The 19268-nt window shown below is 35.7% G+C and overlaps 2 protein-coding genes across 4 annotated transcripts; one reads left to right on the top strand and one right to left on the bottom strand.

Annotated features, from left to right (window-relative positions):
- The first annotated feature begins 2178 nt into the window (after positions 1-2178).
- LOC107622252 (calcium-binding protein PBP1) lies at positions 2179-3121 on the top strand. The gene has a single exon (XM_016324127.3). It carries the CDS (start codon positions 2317-2319, stop codon positions 2659-2661), a length of 345 nt encoding a protein of 114 aa, XP_016179613.1. The 5' UTR covers positions 2179-2316; the 3' UTR covers positions 2662-3121.
- Positions 3122-3886: 765 nt separating this feature from the next.
- LOC107622250 (ubiquitin thioesterase otubain-like protein) lies at positions 3887-6612 on the bottom strand. 3 transcript variants are annotated; one of them, XM_088504331.1, is made up of 9 exons: positions 6401-6612; positions 6116-6297; positions 5853-5918; positions 5665-5748; positions 5432-5554; positions 4977-5029; positions 4741-4790; positions 4558-4658; positions 3887-4376 (listed from the first exon to the last, which is right to left on the bottom strand). In XM_088504331.1, exons 2-9 carry the CDS (start codon positions 6266-6268, stop codon positions 4113-4115), a joined length of 894 nt encoding a protein of 297 aa, XP_088360457.1. In that variant the 5' UTR covers positions 6269-6297; positions 6401-6612; the 3' UTR covers positions 3887-4112. The 3 variants fall into 3 exon arrangements, with proteins under 3 accessions (XP_088360457.1, XP_088360462.1, XP_088360466.1); XM_088504336.1 differs by having other exon boundaries at positions 6116-6293; positions 6401-6599; XM_088504340.1 differs by having other exon boundaries at positions 6116-6290; positions 6401-6599.
- Between the last annotated feature and the right edge of the window lie 12656 nt (positions 6613-19268).

The raw sequence follows: 19268 nt of genomic DNA, 5'->3' as shown, positions 1-19268 counted from the left end.
TAATTATATCAGAAATTCTGATTATATTATCCTAGATGTGCATGGATGCTTTTTAAATAAACAGGCATGAATAATTTGAATTGTGATGTATAAATGTTGGGTTTTATTTTTGAAGATGAAAATAGGACCCACAATAGGACAAAGATCTGTCACATAGCAATGAGTGTAGTGCATACTTTATAGCAAACCATGTTTCATAGAAACCACATAACTGCAGAGTCCAAACGATGAAAGACAGAATCAGTTCAAACAACACACTTAACTCCAAACTCTCGAAAACTACATGAAATTTCTATGACATAACCCCTTTGTTCTTTTTCTTTACATGATCCAAAAAGCTAGAAGATTTCGGCACCTTCCCTAGGTACTTTGCGCCTTGTAATTTTATTGCTCTTATAATGATGAGACTCAACACTGAACTCACAAGGCATGGAACCATTACCATTACCATTACCAAACAATGTACAATAAAGGTTTAATCACTCCTTTCCAAACCAAAACTATGTCAATCCTACAAAAGTGAAAAATACTATAAATAGACAAAGACATAAACACAGTATTTGTTAATGATAATAAATGAGACTACAACTTAGCACTCTCTATTAAATATTAATGTAAAAATAACAGTGAAAAAGACGGATTAATTTGTCTTTATTATGCGTGGTAAGTGTAAGATATTTTATAATGAATAATAGCTCAAATGGCATAGACTCCTCATACTCAATTAAGAGGTTGCGGATTCGAGTCTCCTATCTTTCAAAATTTAGCCAATGAGTAATAACTCAACTGGTATAGTCTCCTATCTTTGGTAAAAAAAAAAAGTGTAAGATATTTTATATAAGAATTAGTACATGAATCCATTTTTAATTAATTAATATTAATCAATTTTTTATTGTAAAATAATCATCATTTTTTAGAATTTAGAGTTTAAATTCTAAAAATTAATATAAAAATAACTAACAAATAATTAATTCTCTAATTGAATTCTTTTTTATTAAATTGAACTCATTATAGTTGGGTATATAAGAAAAAAAATATTATGTATACATAATAATCAGCTACTAAAATTAGTCATTATATATTTGTATAAAAATATATGTATTATTTAACTTATTTTAATAAATATGTTATACCTAGCACCGTTGACATATATAGGAAATATATCTGCTTTTGTTATCAACAATTGAGAAGGTAATTGCGAACCTATTGAGTGTTTTAATTGTTCTTTGATCCTATTTTCGTGTTGTGATGAATATTGTTAAACAAAATCCAAACACATAGTACATATAAAATGATTCATGGATAGAGAATTAAATGGGAAATTGACAATTGTGAGGGGGAAGGAACCACAAAAAAAGACTTGGCGCTCATGGTATTAATTATATGTGGGTCAACTCTCTGGATTATGTAGCTACATCATGGCATCTTCGTTTTCGTATCTTACGCTGCTTATTTTTGTTTGCTTTTGGCGTCTGGATTTGGTAATTAAGGAACAATAGTCATAGTGTGAGGAAAGTAACATAATACTTAGACTTGTAAGAAGTGCAGTATTAAGATGGAAAAAAATTATTTAGTATATTATAGTTTTTTTCTTAATAATATTTATATGAAATTTTTTATTTATGTGAGAATATTAGTATTAATTTGTATAAAATAAAAATAGATTAATATTTACTTGAGGGAATACGTAATCTGTGTCATGAGTGATGAGTGATGATGAGTGTTTTGTACCATCCCTTGGGCACACTATAGAGCTTCCCAGGCACCTTCCACGAAAGAGTAACACCTTTTTTCATTTTTATTTCTTAAAATGATTAATAAATATGAATAAATTATCATTTGTATTCATGAAAGATACAAACACTTTGACAAATGTACCTATATAAGAATAAAATGACAATTGTAACACAGGAGATTACTTTTAACGGACCAATTAGGTAACCAACGTCTGAGTACTCTTGCCATCTTCCGTGATTACAATGGTCGTTTTATTTTTATATGGGTACATTTGTCAGTGTTTTGCATTTTTTATGGGTACAAATGGTAATTTATTCTAATATATATTTAAAGTTTTGAATGCATAATAAGAAAATATTTGTTGAAGGGAAAAGGTTTTGGTGTCTGAGTGAATGTCGCTTTCAAGAGAAATCCACTCTTATCTGTACTTGAATTGTCAACTTCTCAGTTCTCATCACTTACTCTTCCTTCATAGTTCGTTTATTCTCCGTGTCTAACTATATAAACGCTCTTAATAATCCTTCTACTGCATTGTTCTCACTTCTCATTACTTGATATATATAGTTATTGTGGTGGTCAATGGGATCGAAGAGGAACACGGTGGTTTTCGAGGACTACTTCCCGGCAATGGTGGAGAAACTGGGGACTGAAGGGTTCATGAAGGAGCTGACAAATGGGTTCCAGTTGTTGATGGACAGAGAGAAGAAAGTGATCACATTTGAGAGCCTCAAGAGGAACTCTGCATTGCTTGGGTTGGAAGGGATGAGTGATGATGAGATAATGAGCATGCTGAGAGAAGGTGATCTTGATGGAGATGGTGCTCTTGATGAGATGGAGTTCTGCACGCTCATGTTCAGGTTGAGCCCTGCTTTGATGAATAACTCTAAGCAACTTTTGGAGGAAGCCATTTTTAGTGCCCATTAGAAAAAAACTCTTTTGATTTTGCTCTTTCAGTTTCAGCTCCCTCTGTTGTGTTATAAGCTTCTTATTTCCCTATATTTTTCTGGGGCTGTTTCTGTACTTTGTAATTGCAGAGTTGTAACTGAGTTTCTTCACCAATCAGACTTCAATTTCCTGTGTCTTGCTGACAAAGCAATCAAACAAGGTAGGTAAACACATTATTAACATTTAAGAATTTGAAACATGGAAGCAACAACTTGGTCAATGAGGCTTATGCACGTCTAAATCTTAGATTTTAGAAATTTAAAGTACTGAAATTTCACTTGTTCATACACTTGGAAATCAAAACACATTTACACTAGTTTTCTTGAATGAAGAATCACAAGTATGGACCGAAGCTAGATGATGACTTTCCAAATCAAAGCACATTTACACTGCTATAAGATTTGCTGGCCTTTTCAATTAAGGGAATGTTTGATTGAAAGATACAGATATGATGAACATTTTCATGAGTGAATTTAATTTGTAAAATTATACATGTCACAAAGTTTATCCGCAATAACTTCAGCTCCATTTTTGTCCCCCAAACTAAAATTCTATTCTTTTAGTCTCTTAACCAATATCTTCAAACCACCGCTAACAATATCCGTATGTCTTATTTAATGATTGGAGATTCGCTACATGTTTACTACGGACAAAACTCAATTATACTGAACCTCTAAAGTTTGGTGCTGTGTAAAAAAGTGATTTAAGCCAATATTGTCTAAACAAATTTGCAAGCTCCATGAGAACTTTGTGTTAATCTATTTAAGGACTAGCTCCCTCTTTTAAAAACTACCCTCCTCCTTATCTCTCGTTTGCATGATATGTGATTGATGTATAACATTGATTTTCTGTTAACAACGTTTATATTGTACTGTGAAAATAAGCGAGGCTAACTCAGATCTGGCAATATAGAAAGCCAACACTGTAACATGGCGATAGCTTCTCACGCATGTCTGCAAATCTTACTGTAATACTCGCTTCTCTTGTTGCATGATATTATCAATCAATAAAATTGAATCTTTTGACCAAAACAATAATAAACAGAAAACCATATATATAGTACCTCATGATTATCCATAAACATTGCAGGGTTATTACGAATTAATTACTAGTGAAGCATTACGGTGAAAGATGGGCACACATGCAAAGATTGGAAGCAGCAGCAACGAGATAATACAAGGAAGCTGCAAGGAGCCATGCCAACGTGTAACACGCATCAAAGTGAGTTTTGATTATTAGAGCATTGATGCTAATGTACTTTGTGCTGGTTAATCAGTACTAAACAGATGAAACTTCTAGACAAATTGACCATTCAACATTAACAAAGTTACAAGACTAAGACCGTTCTTAGTAGCATAGCTCAGTGCAGAGCTGTTGCGGCTCCAAAACACCACCAAAAAGTGTAACTGGAGATCTTCCTGAGTAGGCTCTCATTTTGGATAGAGGATATCATAGTGACCAGGGCGATATAGCAACGTGATGAATGGATTATTCTTTCCATCGCTAACACTAGCATTTGGGAGATCACTGGCAGCTGGCATGAAATCGTGATGATTTACGCTGACACCTCCAGTATCGCAAGAACTGCGGTCAAGATACACAACACGGATTGGAACACCCAATGCATCAGAAAGGGCAGTGATCTGCACATGGTCGCTCTCTTCACCCATTGGTTCAACCGATGATTTGCAAAACTAAACCACAAGATATAATGTGAGAGATTGATAATCATATGAATAAAATTGGGGAAAAAAAATCCTAAGAAGGAGACCAAGCAAAATTATTCAACAAAAGAAGTAATTGTACATCATTTTTTAAGATATTAAATTTACAAGCAGCTTTTGGAGGGGTAGAATAATTCTATGTTGAACAAACCTGCTCGACTGTAGTATTAGTCAGACCCATTATGAAAGGTTCAAAAAACACTGAGCGCTTTTGTATCTCAGCAGAGGTAACAAATCTGAAGAACATTACAACTAAACAAACAAATTCGTCAAGAGATAAGACAAATGAGATTAAGGTATTTCGGGGGGGTGTTGCAACTTGCAAGTCACTCACCATAATCAGAAACTGATGGATCTCGGCATCTAGAAACAAGTTCTTCATGACTGTAATCATAAAAGTTTATTCAGACAAAACCCGAAGGAAAAGAGAGAAAAGAAACAGAAAAAGGAAAACCAAATCCAGAAAAATAGCAAAAGAACATAATTAGATATTTTGTGGAACATGTACTTCCAACTTATGATAGTCAATGCTAATTCATGGGGAAGGAAAGAAAAACTTAAACTTAACACCTTATGGAAGTCTCTTTCCCTTGAATAACACCTTCCAGCTGCTCAATGAATAACTGAAAATTTATAACTACTATCAGATAATCAGAAGTAAATTTACATTTAAATAAGGGAAATATTCATGTGTAAAGCTTTCTATAGCCGCTGAAAATTTCTCCACATATTTAGAATTCGAAAATGTTTGGTAACTAAAAAGAATTAGCCAAAAACAGCCAAAACTTACCTTATTTATTTAGCATTCATTAATTGTATGATTTTCATTTCCCCACTTTTTTTTTGAACCACCAAAGTCTTATCATTCAATAAATCCAGCAAAAATATACCAAATGCCATAAACAGCAATGCAAATTTGGGGCAATTTTCAAAGCTTAGTAGATTCATAGCAAACTTGCCTAGTAAATCTTACTGTTGCAGTATACCCCCAAAAAAATAAAGAAGGAAGATGTGATATGAGTTACCGCAAAAAAATCTTCAAATGTCAAGTCTGCATAACCCAAGGACTGTAGTGCCTTCCTACTCTTTTCAATATTAGCTTGTATACGTTCAACCTCTGCTTGATCTTGACTTAGCAAAATATGCTCCTGAAACAAGTTAACAATAAGTTATTCATTGGTAAAAGATATTGGAATATTTGATTGCTGATTCCATACTCCACAGACCATAGTGCAGCCATAAACGCATTAAAACATACAAGGTATGAAAACATAAAGCCGCGAAAGAAGCAGTTGCCATCTCCCCGAGTTCGCCGAATAGCAGCATATTGCTCATCAAGCACCTGTATTAAGGGTGACAAAAGAAATGGGTTCAACAAACAAGGTTACATGCAATCACAATAGATACGAAGAAAGATACAAAGAAAAAAGAAAAGGTTAACCAAACCTTTATTTTCTCCAGCAAGATTGGACTGCCTGATTCATATTCAGCAGCTAAGCTACTTATTGGTTCCTGCCAATTTGTCACATTAATTAAAAGTCAAAAACTTTTTCCCACTCGTGACTATAATCATGTTCCACCCCTTTTATTTAGGACTATAACAGTAATAACAATAATGATAATAATCAGTAATCACAAACGTGTATCACGTATTCAAATCCTTCACAAAGATTCAAGAAATTCGAAAGAGATGAAGGTGTTAGGCTTACCTTATCGCCGAGAAATGGAATTTTCTTGGCTTCCTCAGCATTAATTGCAGATTTCTGCTGCATTATGTCATCATCCACAAAATTGCCCCAATCATGAACCTCAGTCGCATGCGCTGCTTGGCCATCTTCCAGTACTGCTTCTTTGTTCTGCATTTTACCGTCTCGAACCAATTCCCTACTTTCTTGGAAATGAAAGGAAAATATGCGGTGAACTGCGAAGTCTCATCCAATTCACCTTATGAGAGAAAAGGAGAAGAAAGAACGCTAGACGTTAAAGAGCTTTACCTTACACAAGAGACGGGAGCTTTCGATTAGAATATCTTCTTCAAAAACAAGAATGAGTGAGTGAGAGAACAGCAAACACCTCGAATCCCTAAATTCCCAAATTTGCGATCACTTCTGCAACTGAACTGAAGCAAAACGCACCCGTCTTGCCAATTTATACTGCACGGCGTAACGTAAAGTCGTAAACGCTTCATGTGAAAAATAAGAGATATGGATAAATTATTTATGATTTGTTATTTTAAGTAATAAAATTAAGGGTCGCACTAGTGTACAGATATTATTTTGTACAGATATATAGATATACAATGATATTATTTTAGGACTTGACACGTGTTGCTCCCATGTGCAGGATGTAGCTAGCTCCGAGGAAATTGAGGGCGCTGATGGGATGGGCGACTGAGCCGACTTCGTATCAATCCCCATTTTCATTTGTCGTGGCTGGGTTGGAGTGGGGGTACCTTTCTTCTTCATCCTGGAACCCAACTACATGGGTTGATACGTGGAACGATACCATACCATGCATGCTATTGGTAATAAAGGGTAACTTTTCGATGAAATAAGAATTAAAATAATCAAATAAAATATTTTCGGTGTTATTTATGTAAATTATTTAAAAATATTAATTAAAAATAAATAACTAACAAAGATAACTATAAAAAAGTTGAATCGCGCCTGAATAATCCTAAAAACAATTATAACGAATTATTTTTTGGGCATAAACATATTAAGGAATTATTAATTACAAATGTTATTCAAAATATCCGTTGGTATTATTGTTACAATAACTATGACGAATAATTTTGATAAGACTCCTCACTTAAAATGTATAAGAGACAGAAAATTATTTTCGGATCACACTTAATTTTAAATTTATGCCCCAGTATTTTACTTATGGATCAAAGTTATATCGTCTTTACTCACAAAAATTAATACTACCAAAAAACTCTCTTTATATACAAGTATGAATCCAAAAATTTTAAATTGGAGGGGCTAAATTTTAGATTTTTTTTTTCATTCCACCAAACTAATTCATATAACGTTATTAGAGTTAACTTTTCCAAAAATTTATCTATATATATAATTATCAATTTTTTTCCATAATTTTATTATTAATATGATATATAGTTACATAAAAGAACTATAAAAATATCAATAAGACGTTAGAAAAGTATAAAATACCAATAATTTATAGCGTATTTGATTACAAATTATTACACACCTTATTGATTAAATTTAATTCTTTCAAAGCTTTCAACATATTTGGAAACAAATTATAACTTATTAATTATTTGAAAGACATAATACTCTTATTGTAAGACCCATAAATTTTTAAAAGTTATTAATAAATTATTATGATGTATTATATTTATTTAAGACTACATTTTAGATATTTTTATATAAAAGTTGAGTAAACCCTTATTTATTATTTAGAGTTTTTATAACTGAAAAATAATGAATAGTTTGTATGCCTTAATTTTAATATATAGATTTTTAACCTTATTTTATAAATAAAGAAAAATTAATTTACTTATCTCTAATTTTTATTAAACTGGTCTTTGATTGAAAATAATTTATAGATTAGTAATTAAAAGATATTTTTAAAGATAGATACTTTACATTTAATTTGGTTTTAAATTATTATTTTATCTTTTCATTTATTTTATAAAATTATATTATTACCCCTATCTTTATTAAAATTTCATAATCTACCCCAAACCTTAACTAAATAACACCCCATCCCTCACGTGACACTCACCATCCCTCACGTGACACTCATTCTCTCACCGCCCTCACTAACGGTTACCCCACCCACACAATCAGCACACACACACAAATAATACACTCATTCACTAACACACACAGATTCCAGTGAAAGAAAGAAGAAAAGAAAGGAAAGAGAGTGAGGGCTGCGAGAGAAGGGGGAGGATCCGAGAGAAGGAGAGCGCCCGGAAAGGGGGCAGCTGTCCGTGCCGCCAGACCGTGTCCAGCCCGCGTCGCCATTGCGCCATGCCCCGCCGTCAAGCTTGCCTCGTCGTTCGTCCTCGTGTCGCCGTGCTCCTCGTCACCATCGTCGAGGCCACCGTGTGTCGCCGCCATCGCCGTCACGGAGGAAAGAACTCAGAGGAGAGAAAGACCGTGTGACGCTGAGGGAGGAGGACGCGGGCCGGTGCCGCGAGGAGGAGCGACCCGCTGCACGAAACTGCGGCGCCACGTGCTGTTGCCGTCCCCGAGTTCCCATGGTTGCCGCCGGCAAGATTCGAAGAGAGAGTTTGAGGAGAGAGGGATTGACGAAGGGGGTTACTGTTCACGCGGCCGTGCCTCCACTGCCTTTCACCGCCACAGATCCACCATCGTCCGCCGCGCCGCACCACGCCACGTTGTCGCCGGAAACTGTCACTGAGGTCCCTTTTTCCCTTGGGCCGAGTTGTGATTCTCGCATGCTGGGTTTAGTAGTTGTGCATGCGACATCGAGCTGCCGCGTCGCCAACGGAGCCACCGCCGTTCAGTTTTCTCGGCTATTCATAAGTTCGGTTTGAGTTTCGGTCCTTATGTGCCGTGATTAGAGTTGCCGTGATTGCGGCTGCCGCAGATTTCGGGCTGAGAGAAAAGAGTTCAGTTGACGCGTTTGGCTTTCGGATTTTGTGTTTCGACTTTTCGAGGTAGGGATTTTTCTTAAAATCTATTTTACATTACAGAGTTGTGATAAATAGATATTGACGCAAAAAAATATACTTCTGTGATTATAATTGTTTTGTGGATGTGATGGTTTGTTGGATTAGATTATTGGGTGCTTGATTGCGTGAGTGGTGTATCGTTGTTGGTAAAAACCGGTTTGAAATGTTATTTACCTTATTATTATGAAAGATGGATTTTCTTGGTTTTAGAGTTTACTTGGTAATATAAATGAATCGATTTATGGAAATAATTTGAGATATGAAAATGAACTGCTTCTGGGAGCGGTTTGATTTTAAGTTAGTCTGATTTTATAAATGATTTAATATTTGAGTTGATTTGATTTCTCAAAGAGTTTTATTGGTGGAATTTGTTTGATTTGAAAATGAATTGATATTGGAACTGGTTCAACTCTGGAAAATGTTTGAGATTTGGAAATGGTTGAGAAAATGTTTGAGAAATGTTTGGATGGGACCCGAAAATGGTGGCAAAGTCCGAGTTTTAAAGGAGATGCTGGCGAAATTTTATAAAATTGGAAGTTTCGTTTGAAGTAATTATTTAAAAAGATTTGGTTTCAAACGTTATATATTTTAAGATTGATTTATTTAAAAGAAGGAATTATGTCTTGAATTGGAATTGTTAATGAACGGAATAGAAAGAAGGATGATGATGATTTTCTTTGAAACGTGGGTTTTGAATGAAATTGGAAATAAGATTTGAGTTGATGAATGATGATGATGTTGAGAATGTTGAGATATGATCTTTGAATTATTCATATGGCTTATGAATTTGATTTATCTGAGATACGAGGTTCCCTGGATAAAGTACCATGGCTTGCCACCACGTGTACCGGGTTGAAAACTCGATACTCTGTTGACCCTACGACGTAAGTGTGACCGGGCACTATATAAATTCTCGGGAATGTTACCCCCATTGAGCAATATTGATTATTTGAGAAAAAGCTATGCATAGACTCTTGGGGATGCACGTCGGGGGACAGTCTAAGGACAATTCAGACTTGTCGGGCTGGCTGGATAACCGACAGATGAGTCTCATCAGCCATAGGACAGGCATGCATCATATGCATTTGTATGCTTTGCTTGGGTTTGAACTTGTTTTGGTTTGCCTAATTGCTAAACTGTTCTTAACTGCTACTTGAACTATTTGATGTAACTGCTACCTACTTGTGCTTTCCTTGTCTGTCTTGCCTGTGTTTGTCCTGGCGTGCTATGTTTGAGAATGAACTTTGGTGCTGAATTAATGACTGTGTTGTTTGATTGCGTGGTTAGTTTTTGATTGAGATTTTCTTATAAGAAAGGAAAGGTTTCGGATTTCTGAAAGATTAAACATTGTTTCTTTGAAAAGGTTTTGAACGGTTACCTATTGGTTTTTAAAAGATTCATAAAGCAATGATAATCACTAAGTTTGAAAACAATTTTCTTATTAAATATCTTCTTATGACAACTTTGAAACTCCATGGTGAGACCGTGTGGTTAGGTTCTCACCCCCCTACAGCTTTACTTTTTCAGGAACCAGATGAGGAAGCATTATGGAGAGTTATACTGCGTTTGGTTTATATATGTTGTTGTATTAATTAGATTATTTTCTTCCCTCGTTTTTATTATTACAATTTTTTAAGAGGGATAGGAGTTGTATGTTTTATATATATTATAAGATATTATGTAAGAAGTCTTGTATATGAATCTATGCCTGCTTGTTTTTTTTAAGATAAAGTATTCATTTCCGGTTTTCAAAGAAATCAGCGATACAGTGTCGAGTCACAGGCTTCTATTTTAATATTAAGTATATAAAGTAGTCGTAATACTTCTTTCTATCAGAGTGGCGCAGCCGGAAGCGTGACAATCTGGTAGTGAGGGTGTTACACTTATAGAATACAAGATATAAGATATTTTTATAAAATTTTTGCTATTCAGGACATAAATTTAGAAAAAAAAAAAGTATTTTTTATAAGAAAAGAAAATCTAAAGTACATGATGTGATTATTGAAATATAACTATGTAGGTCATTATTAATATAATAATATAAATGTTAAATATATTAATATAAAAAAAACAAAAGACTTTTTTTTAATAAATATAGAGATTATTATATAAAAACTTATTTAAAAGGTACAAAGATTTCCGGATATGATATTAAATTCATTAAGTGAGAAATATTAGTGAGTTAAACAATTAAAACATAATAAATTCATCATATAATAAAATATAATACATATAAAATTACTAAATTACATACTATTTTTTAATTTTTTTAAGCACATATCTCATATATAAACATAATTTCTCTAAATTTTGGGAGGGGGGGACCGAAGCTACTGTTCGCCCCCTCTAAGTCTGTCCCTGATATATATATATATATATATATATATATATATATATATATATATTCTTATTTACCTAAATTCCTAGCAAATTTTTTTTCTACCCCCTCTAATAAATAAAAACAAGAGTAACAGTCACTTCAATATGAGTATACAAATACCCTATATTCTGTATGCATATAACTTTAATCACATTTTTTGAAGTTGTCTAGACCTCAACTTAATACAGATATCATGTCACAATGTTTATTTCTGCCAACTGAAATTAAAAAAACAAAAAGCGGCTTGAAATTATATAAACCTGACCGACCACTCTATCTTTGTTATACTAGCACAGAGGTAAAAACTAAATCGGTTTATGAAAGATTTTGGCGCTGATATAGAAGTTCCTGACGTTTACATTTAACCACATAGTTTGTAAATTAATTTTAAAATTTTATAAACGTATCCCTAAGCTCGTTGCACCACAAATCCAACGACGACAGTACTGACATGTCCACCAAAAAGTTCAAGGTGAAATTTTTAATTACTTAATCAACCCGTCCAACCTGGAACCTTAATCCTCTGCATTCCCTCGCTGAACCCTAAACTGCCAACCTATCCAATGCACTCTCTCACTCATGAGTTGCTCTAACCCAGTAAATCCTCCTGAACCCCGATCCGACAAAAGATCCTCCCTTTCCATCACACTCTCGCTTTTTCAACCCTGAATTGTTCCAAATTGTGAGATTACTTTACAATTCAAACGGATTGATAACAACAACGCCCAGAAAATTATAAACAGATTCACATACAATAATCACAATACAATAAATTAAAATAACACACCACCCCACAACAATAAGAGACAGATGAGACACGACACAGCAGAACCAACAAAGAACACTGACAAAGGGTGTAGGGCAGCGACTGGCGACAAGCAGCGAGCAGCTACGAACAACGACTGGTGGTGATGCCGCGATCAGAAGGGACAAAAACGATAAGTGAGCTGCTGCTGTTATGTGTGCCTGTCCCTATGCTTGACCACTCGGGGGGAAGGGAGCAGCCGCGCTTCACGTTCCTACAGTGTGACATTCCAAAGACGACAGTGAAGGTGCAGGGAAGACAGAAAGTGGCGGTTTAGGGAAGGCGAAATTGTTTAGGGCGCACGCACGATGCGGACCCACCGGAAAAGATAGACGATAGAGTATTTCGTAGACGCAACAGAACTTAATACGAGATGGCGACCATGCGGTATCGGTGGCATCGGCGCCGTGTCAGACTGAGAAGCTTTAGCTCTATTGTTTTGGGGAGAGTGCGTTCAGATGGTGACAGATTGCATTGGGGAAGGGGGATTAGCGGTCAAATGGGAAACGGAGTGGGATTCGCGAGATTTGAGGCTTACATTCTGGATAATGATTAATTACAAATTCTATCTAACATTTTTGGGTGGGCACCTCAGCATCCTTCTCATAAAAAACGTGCTCGGGCAAGTCTAGGCATATGCTTTTCAAGTTTTAAAGTCATGTAAGGACTACTTTGTCAATTAAAATAGCCTGGTGTTATTTTATCAGTTGCAAAATATTTCCGATACCGATTCGTTATTTACCTAAACATAGTTTATATATACTTAAAAAGATGTTTAATTACTCTGTTGGTTCCTATCGTTTCGCAAAATTCTGAATTAGGTCCCTATGCTTTTTTTCCTTTTAATTGAGTCTTTACACCAATTTATTTTTTAATTTGGGTCCCTATACTTTATTTTCCTTCTCATTGGGTCCCTGTACCTATTTCTTTTGTTTTAATTAAATGCCTATACAATTAAGCCAACTACTGTTAAGAAAGACCTGAATGAAAAAAAAATGGATGTAGAGAGCCAAGGACCCAATTAAAAGAAAAAGAAAATATAGGGTCATAATTGAAAATTTTCCCAAACTACATGCCTCAACAGAATAATTAAACCCTAAAAATATTCAGAACGTATAATGCTATGTCTTATTCTCTATTTCCATATTTTCATTGCATTCTTTAAAAGAAGATTTAATTTCTCTGATGGTCCTTATAGTTTTGCAAAATTTATAATTAAGTCCTTGTATTTTTTTTAATTGAGTCCTTGCATTGAATTTTTTTTAATTGGATCCCTATATTTTTTTTATTTGGGTCCTTACACTAATTCTTTTTTAAGTTTGGTACCTAAAAAATTAACACAATTACTGCTAAGAAGGACCTACTTAAAAAAAAATATTTAGTGCAGGTCTCCAATTAAAAAAAAAAAAAAATATACACACCTAATTAAAAATTTTGCAACACCATAGAAATTTACAAAATAATTAAACCTTAATAGAATACTTACAAATTATTAACATTTTCACCACCATAAAAAAGGGTCACGTTGACATAGAAGTGTTGAATTTATCATCCCATTTCCTTTATTTTTTTTGGGTAACAGTCCCCTAGCACCAAAATCTCCTAGAGAGTCAATCTAACCCACGGCCCACTCACAATATTTTAAGATACGGGGCCCAAGAAAGACAAGTCCATTCATCAGCTTAGCTACAATCTGAACCAATTTAAACCAGCCATGCAGCCTCTGCAAGCCGTTCAGTAACGTTAGCGAGCTGCTCCCCCAACTACGGACAGAGATTCACGCGTCAACTATGCAACGAACCAAAGAGCATATCTGTATCTTCACATCTGTACGCTATAATTACCCTAAAATTAAATAAATGACAGTTTAATTCCATTTAACATAATTGTTTGTTTACAGAATTTGGTAAATTAGAAATTAGAAGTGTTCGGACAAGGATACTCTTTCCGTGTTATATATTGGTTTTACACTGCTATGAAGTGCTCGACAATTTTTAGACTAGAATTAGAGTATTCTTGTGAATTCAGATTCGAACGTAGTACTTGCAAAAAGAATTTCGACGCTCAAGTCAGTAAAAAAAATCTCTAAATAAAGTATGTATAATATCGGAATGGTATTGTATTGTGTTTGTTCTACTTCTTATCGTCAGTGTGAGCCAAAATCTTCGCGGCCGACTTTAGGGCGAGATTTTGGGGGAGAAGTTTGTTACGATAGGGAGTTATTGATTTTCGAATTTGGATGACCATGCCGAGGTATAACCCGTTTCTTCCAATGTATTAGGGATATGGTACATAACCCCCAAGATTGACTTGCCAAACTTATGTTTAGCAAGTTGAGCTTTTGTCATGTAGTTATACCTCGATCAGTGAATGAATGTGTTAGCCCCGAATCTCAACACACGTTGCTGTTTTTTTCAAGTTTGGGTCTTTAATGAAATAACGATAATTAAAATATAAGAAATATTTTTACCTTGTTAACTGGGTTGCAATTAATTTTGTTTGTCAAAAAAGATCTGGACCGTTCTTTTGCACTTAGGCATGTGAACAGTTACACTTTAAATTACCCACTAAGTTAGTGGATTGTAATAATGCTTTATTGCCATTTCCACCTTGGGAGGAGTCACAAACGTATAACCCAAGTTAGTTTTGCTTAAGTGGTGAAAATGACATGTTTTTCAGAGGTTAGTATTCTCCTTTTCTTGTCTTTCTCTGTGTCTTGTTTTTCTTCGATAATGGTTAGAGAAAAAGAAAAAGTGATCGAAGTGAAAAGTGATAACCCGTATCATTGGGTGCATGTTGATGTTAAGACTCGTGCTTCGTCCTATTGCGATGCTGAGTCGCTTCGTGAGCTTCATATTCTGAAGTTTGTGAGAGATGGGTCGGGTATTGGTATCGAACTTATCCCTTGCACCAGCGAGGAGAGAGTTTGTGAAAAGAGAGGGGACTGAGAATATTGTTATATGTATACTCCTTGCTTTACTGAACTAAATGTAAAATTTCCTTTTTCAGATTTCGAGTGCAAGATTCTTACCCAGTTTAACTGTGCTCCTTCACAGGTACATCCAAATTCTTGGGCATTTTTGCGAGCATTTGAGTGTTTAAGGGATTTTCTGGATTTTTCTGTATCTCTGAATGTTTTCTTTTCTCTGTTTCAATCAAAAGGGGTGTGGAAGGGTTTGTGGGTTTACCTTAGCAGCTTCCCTGGACTTTCCATTTCTCTACTTTATAAATCTTTCTTTAAAAATTTCAAATCTATGTTTGTGAAAATTCGTTCTTTAGAGACCGAATATCCCTTCTATTTGGATAATGAATTGATAGAAAAGTTTCCGCTGTATTGGTTTCCGAAATCAATGCAAATCCTTGAGGCTGTAGAGAGAACTGAAGAGGAGAGCTTGTTTTTGGATTTCTTGATAGAGAATTTTGCTGCTGGCGAGTGTTTGTCCATTCCAAGATTATTATGTTTTAAGAGGGAAAAAGATAAAGAGAGGTTAAAGGCTTATATAGGTAATGTTACTTTGTATTTTTGTTTATTGATTTATGACTGCTGACATGGTGTTGCTTTTGACTGTAGGTAGACGAGTACCTAATCTGAGCACGTCCCGATTGCAGTCTTTTTTTAAAAAGAAAAATGAAAAAGGTGGTAGTGGCCTGGGGGTGGTAAAGGAGGTGGGTGGGGATGCTGCTCATTCCATTGCCCGACCTATTGCTTCCCCAAAAAGGAAAAAGGATGAATCAGAGAAATCTCTGGAGGTCTTGTCCGAAGAAGGCAAGGAAGGTGATAGGTCTGTTTTTGAGAAACAGAGGATTTTATAGTTGGGGTGAATCCTCAGTCTTTCTGGAGTGATCAGTATCCTATTTTGGAACTTGCTGACAGGGTTTCCCATTATCTTGGGGACATGCAATTGACTCGTCGGACTGGTATGGAAGGGATAGGGAAGTTCATTCAGGTTGGTATCCCTTTTTTCATTTATCCGCATTCTATATATGTGTTCTTCACTGTTTATGTATGTATTCTGTAGATTGTGGCATCTCGTTTACTATGTGTTGGTCGCGCCACCGAGTTGTTGGGAGCGAAGCAGCATGCTGTTGCTGAGAAAATTGTTGGCTTAGAGCGATCTATTAAGGAGAGGGAAGATGTAGTCATTGATGTGACTGCTAAGATGAAAAGCAAAGAGGACGAGATTACAAAGCTTCAGGATCAAATTCACCTTCTGCAAAGTGAAATTAAAGACAATGATAAGACGAAGGGTGAACTGACTTCTTGTATTCATGAACTGGAAAATGATGTTTTGGAGATGTTTGTTGCCGGTTTTGACCGAGTAGTGAGTCAGGTGTCTGTTTTAGCCCCCGAGTTTGATGTCGGAAAGCTTGATGTGACGAAGATTGTAGTCAATGGCGAATTAGTGGACGATGAGGTGGATGAGGAACATGATGAGAATGTACCCCCTCCCCTTTGATTAACTTTCCTTGTTAGGGATTTATTTGTTTTTGGTTTTTGACTATTATACTGGTGACCGATTTTGTATCAGTTTGTTAAACTGTCTTACCGACGTTTAATGTTGGATTGAAGAATTTTGAATGTTTGTTGTTTGAATGATAGATCCAACTTTTTATTCATGTTGGTTTGAATGTTATATCCAACTTTTTGGTTTGAGTTGGTTTGAATGAATTGATGTAGTAGATAGAGTAATAAAGCAATTTAGGTGAAAAGAAAGATGTCTCATTTGTTATTTGTAAAAGGAATCTTCTGACCTTTGAGGCGTTTGGAGTGGTCGGCCTCGTTAAAACCTACTCGGGTAAAACCCTCCTTAGGGAAAAAATCCCGTGATTAGGAAAAAGAGTACTTGGCCACTCCAACTTGTTACAGAGAGAGATTAACTATAATAAAACTTTAGTGATGAGATATTCCAAGTATTGAGTAGGGTTGTTCCATCTAATGTCTCGAGGCAATAAGCCTCCTTTTCAATGACTTTGGTGACCCTAAAAGGGCACTCCCAGGTAGCTGCTAATTTTCCATGACCTGCAGGCTTCCTGACTTCTTCTATTTGTCTTAGCACCAAATCTCCTTGTTGTAGCTTTCTTGGCCGTACTTTTTTGTTATATTGCCTTTGCATAGCCAACTGCATTGACTTCTGCCTGATTTCAGCCAAACATCGACTCGGTCTGGGTTGAACCTTGGCCCACTTCTATGGGGATCATATAGTCTGTGCCATATACTAGCCAAAATGGGGTTTCATTGGTTGTGGATTGTAGTGTTGTATTGTAGCTCCGCAATATCTCTGGTATTAGCTCAGTCCATCGTCCCTTAGCATCTGTCAATTTTTTCTTTAGGCATGCAAGATGATTTTGTTAGCTGCCTCTGTGAGCCCGTTACTTTGTGAGTGCTCAACAGAAGAAAAACAGTGCTTAATGTGAAGGTCAGTTAAAAATCATGCAACTTTTTTTGTCGGTGAACTGCCGACCATTTCTCTAGGTAAGCCATACCTACATACTATTGATTTCCAGGTGAAAGTGCGTACCTTGTCCAAAGTTATTTTCGCAAGTGATTGCGCTTCTATCCACTTAGTAAAATAATCAATTGCCACTAATAAAAACTTTACATGTCCCGGGGATGTTGGGAATGGTCCAAGAATGTCTATTCCCCATTTGTAAAATGGCCAGCTGACGTCTGTAGTATGTAATAGTTCGGCTGGGCTATGAATTAGTGGGGCGCACTTTTGACATGCGTCGCACCTCTGTACTTTACTTATAACATCCTTGCGTAAGCTCGGCCAGTAGTACCCGGCCCTTAGAATTTTCGTAGCCAGACTTCGTCCTCCAGTGTGGTGGCCACATATGCCGTCATGTACTTCGGCTATGGCAGCTTCTGCTTCTGTTCGTCCAAGACATTTCAGTAAAGGTTGAGAGAAACCTCGTTTGTATAGGTCGTCTCCCATGATAGTGTAATAGCTTGTTTTATGTCTGAATGACCTCGGGTTTTCATTTTATTGTATTTCTCCAGTTCTCAAATAGTGAATAAATGGACTTCGCCAGTCTTCTTCCTGTGACACACTTAGAACATATTTGATATCTAAACTTGGTTCTGTTAGTGTAAGATGAGATGGTATGTCTAATGAATCAGTTGCCTTAGATGTAGCTAACTTGGATAAAATATCAGCCTTACAGTTTTGCTCTCTAGGTATATGTGATATTTCAAAATTTTAAAAATGTTGTATCATGTCTTTTGCCAAATTTAAATATTTCTCTAAGAGTGGATCTCGTACCTGAAAATAACCAGTTACCTGTTGTACTATGAGGAGCGAGTCACAATATACCATTACGTTTTTTACTTCTATTTTCCTTGATAGTCTTAGGCCGGCTAGCAGTGCTTCATATTCAGCTTGATTATTGGTTGTTTGAAAAAGAAATTTGATTGATTGCTCGGCATGCACTCCAGTGTTGTCTTTTAGTAAGATTCTGGCTCCGTACCCACTTTCATTTGAGGCACCGTCAACATAAAGTTCCCATTCGGTGGTTATATTCTCGTCAGTGGTGAGTTCTAAGATAAAATTGGCCAGTGCCTGGGCTTTGGGAGATCCTCGTGATTGGTAGGAAACGTCAAATTCTGAGAGTTCTATTGACCACTTTGTGAGTCATCCTGCTAGATCCGATTTTGATAATATTTGCTGTAGAAGATGACTAGTCCGAACGATTATCAAGTGTGTCTGGAAATAGTGTCGTAAACGCCGAGCTGTAATGATCAAGCCAAATGCTAGTTTTTCTATCGTTGGGTATCTTCTTTAGGCGTTTTGCAGTACTTTGCTTACAAAATACACCAGGTGCTATTCTTTTCCTGTTTCTGATAAGCACGGAACTAATCGTGTTAGTTGAAATTGAAAGGTATACGTAAAGAGCCTTACCTTGTTGAGGTTTCCGAAGTATGGGTGGCGAACTGAGGAGTTCTTTGAATTCGGTAAAGGCTTTTTCACATTTATCTATCCAAGCAAACTTTTTGGCCTTCTTCAGGGT

The sequence above is a fragment of the Arachis ipaensis genome, chromosome B10, assembly GCF_059453495.1.
Source record: "Arachis ipaensis isolate K30076 ecotype BB chromosome B10, ASM5945349v1, whole genome shotgun sequence".
Classification (NCBI taxonomy): domain Eukaryota; kingdom Viridiplantae; phylum Streptophyta; class Magnoliopsida; order Fabales; family Fabaceae; genus Arachis; species Arachis ipaensis.
The sequence above is the reverse complement of the archived record's forward strand: the minus strand, read 5'-3'. Positions and strand labels throughout refer to the sequence as shown.

What these genes read in the sequence shown, in the direction of transcription:
- LOC107622252 (XM_016324127.3), top strand. Translation starts at nt 2,317, where the DNA reads ATGGGATCGAAGAGGAACACGGTGGTTTTCGAGGACTACTTCCCGGCA.
- LOC107622250 (XM_088504331.1), bottom strand. Translation starts at nt 6,268, where the DNA reads ATGCAGAACAAAGAAGCAGTACTGGAAGATGGCCAAGCAGCGCATGCG. An exon ending in TCTTGCTGGAGAAAATAAAG is followed by an intron (nt 5,749 to 5,852) that starts GTTTGGTTAACC and finishes CCCTTAATACAG; the next exon opens with GTGCTTGATGAGCAATATGC. An exon ending in GGGAAAGAGACTTCCATAAG is followed by an intron (nt 4,791 to 4,976) that starts GTGTTAAGTTTA and finishes TTATGATTACAG; the next exon opens with TCATGAAGAACTTGTTTCTA.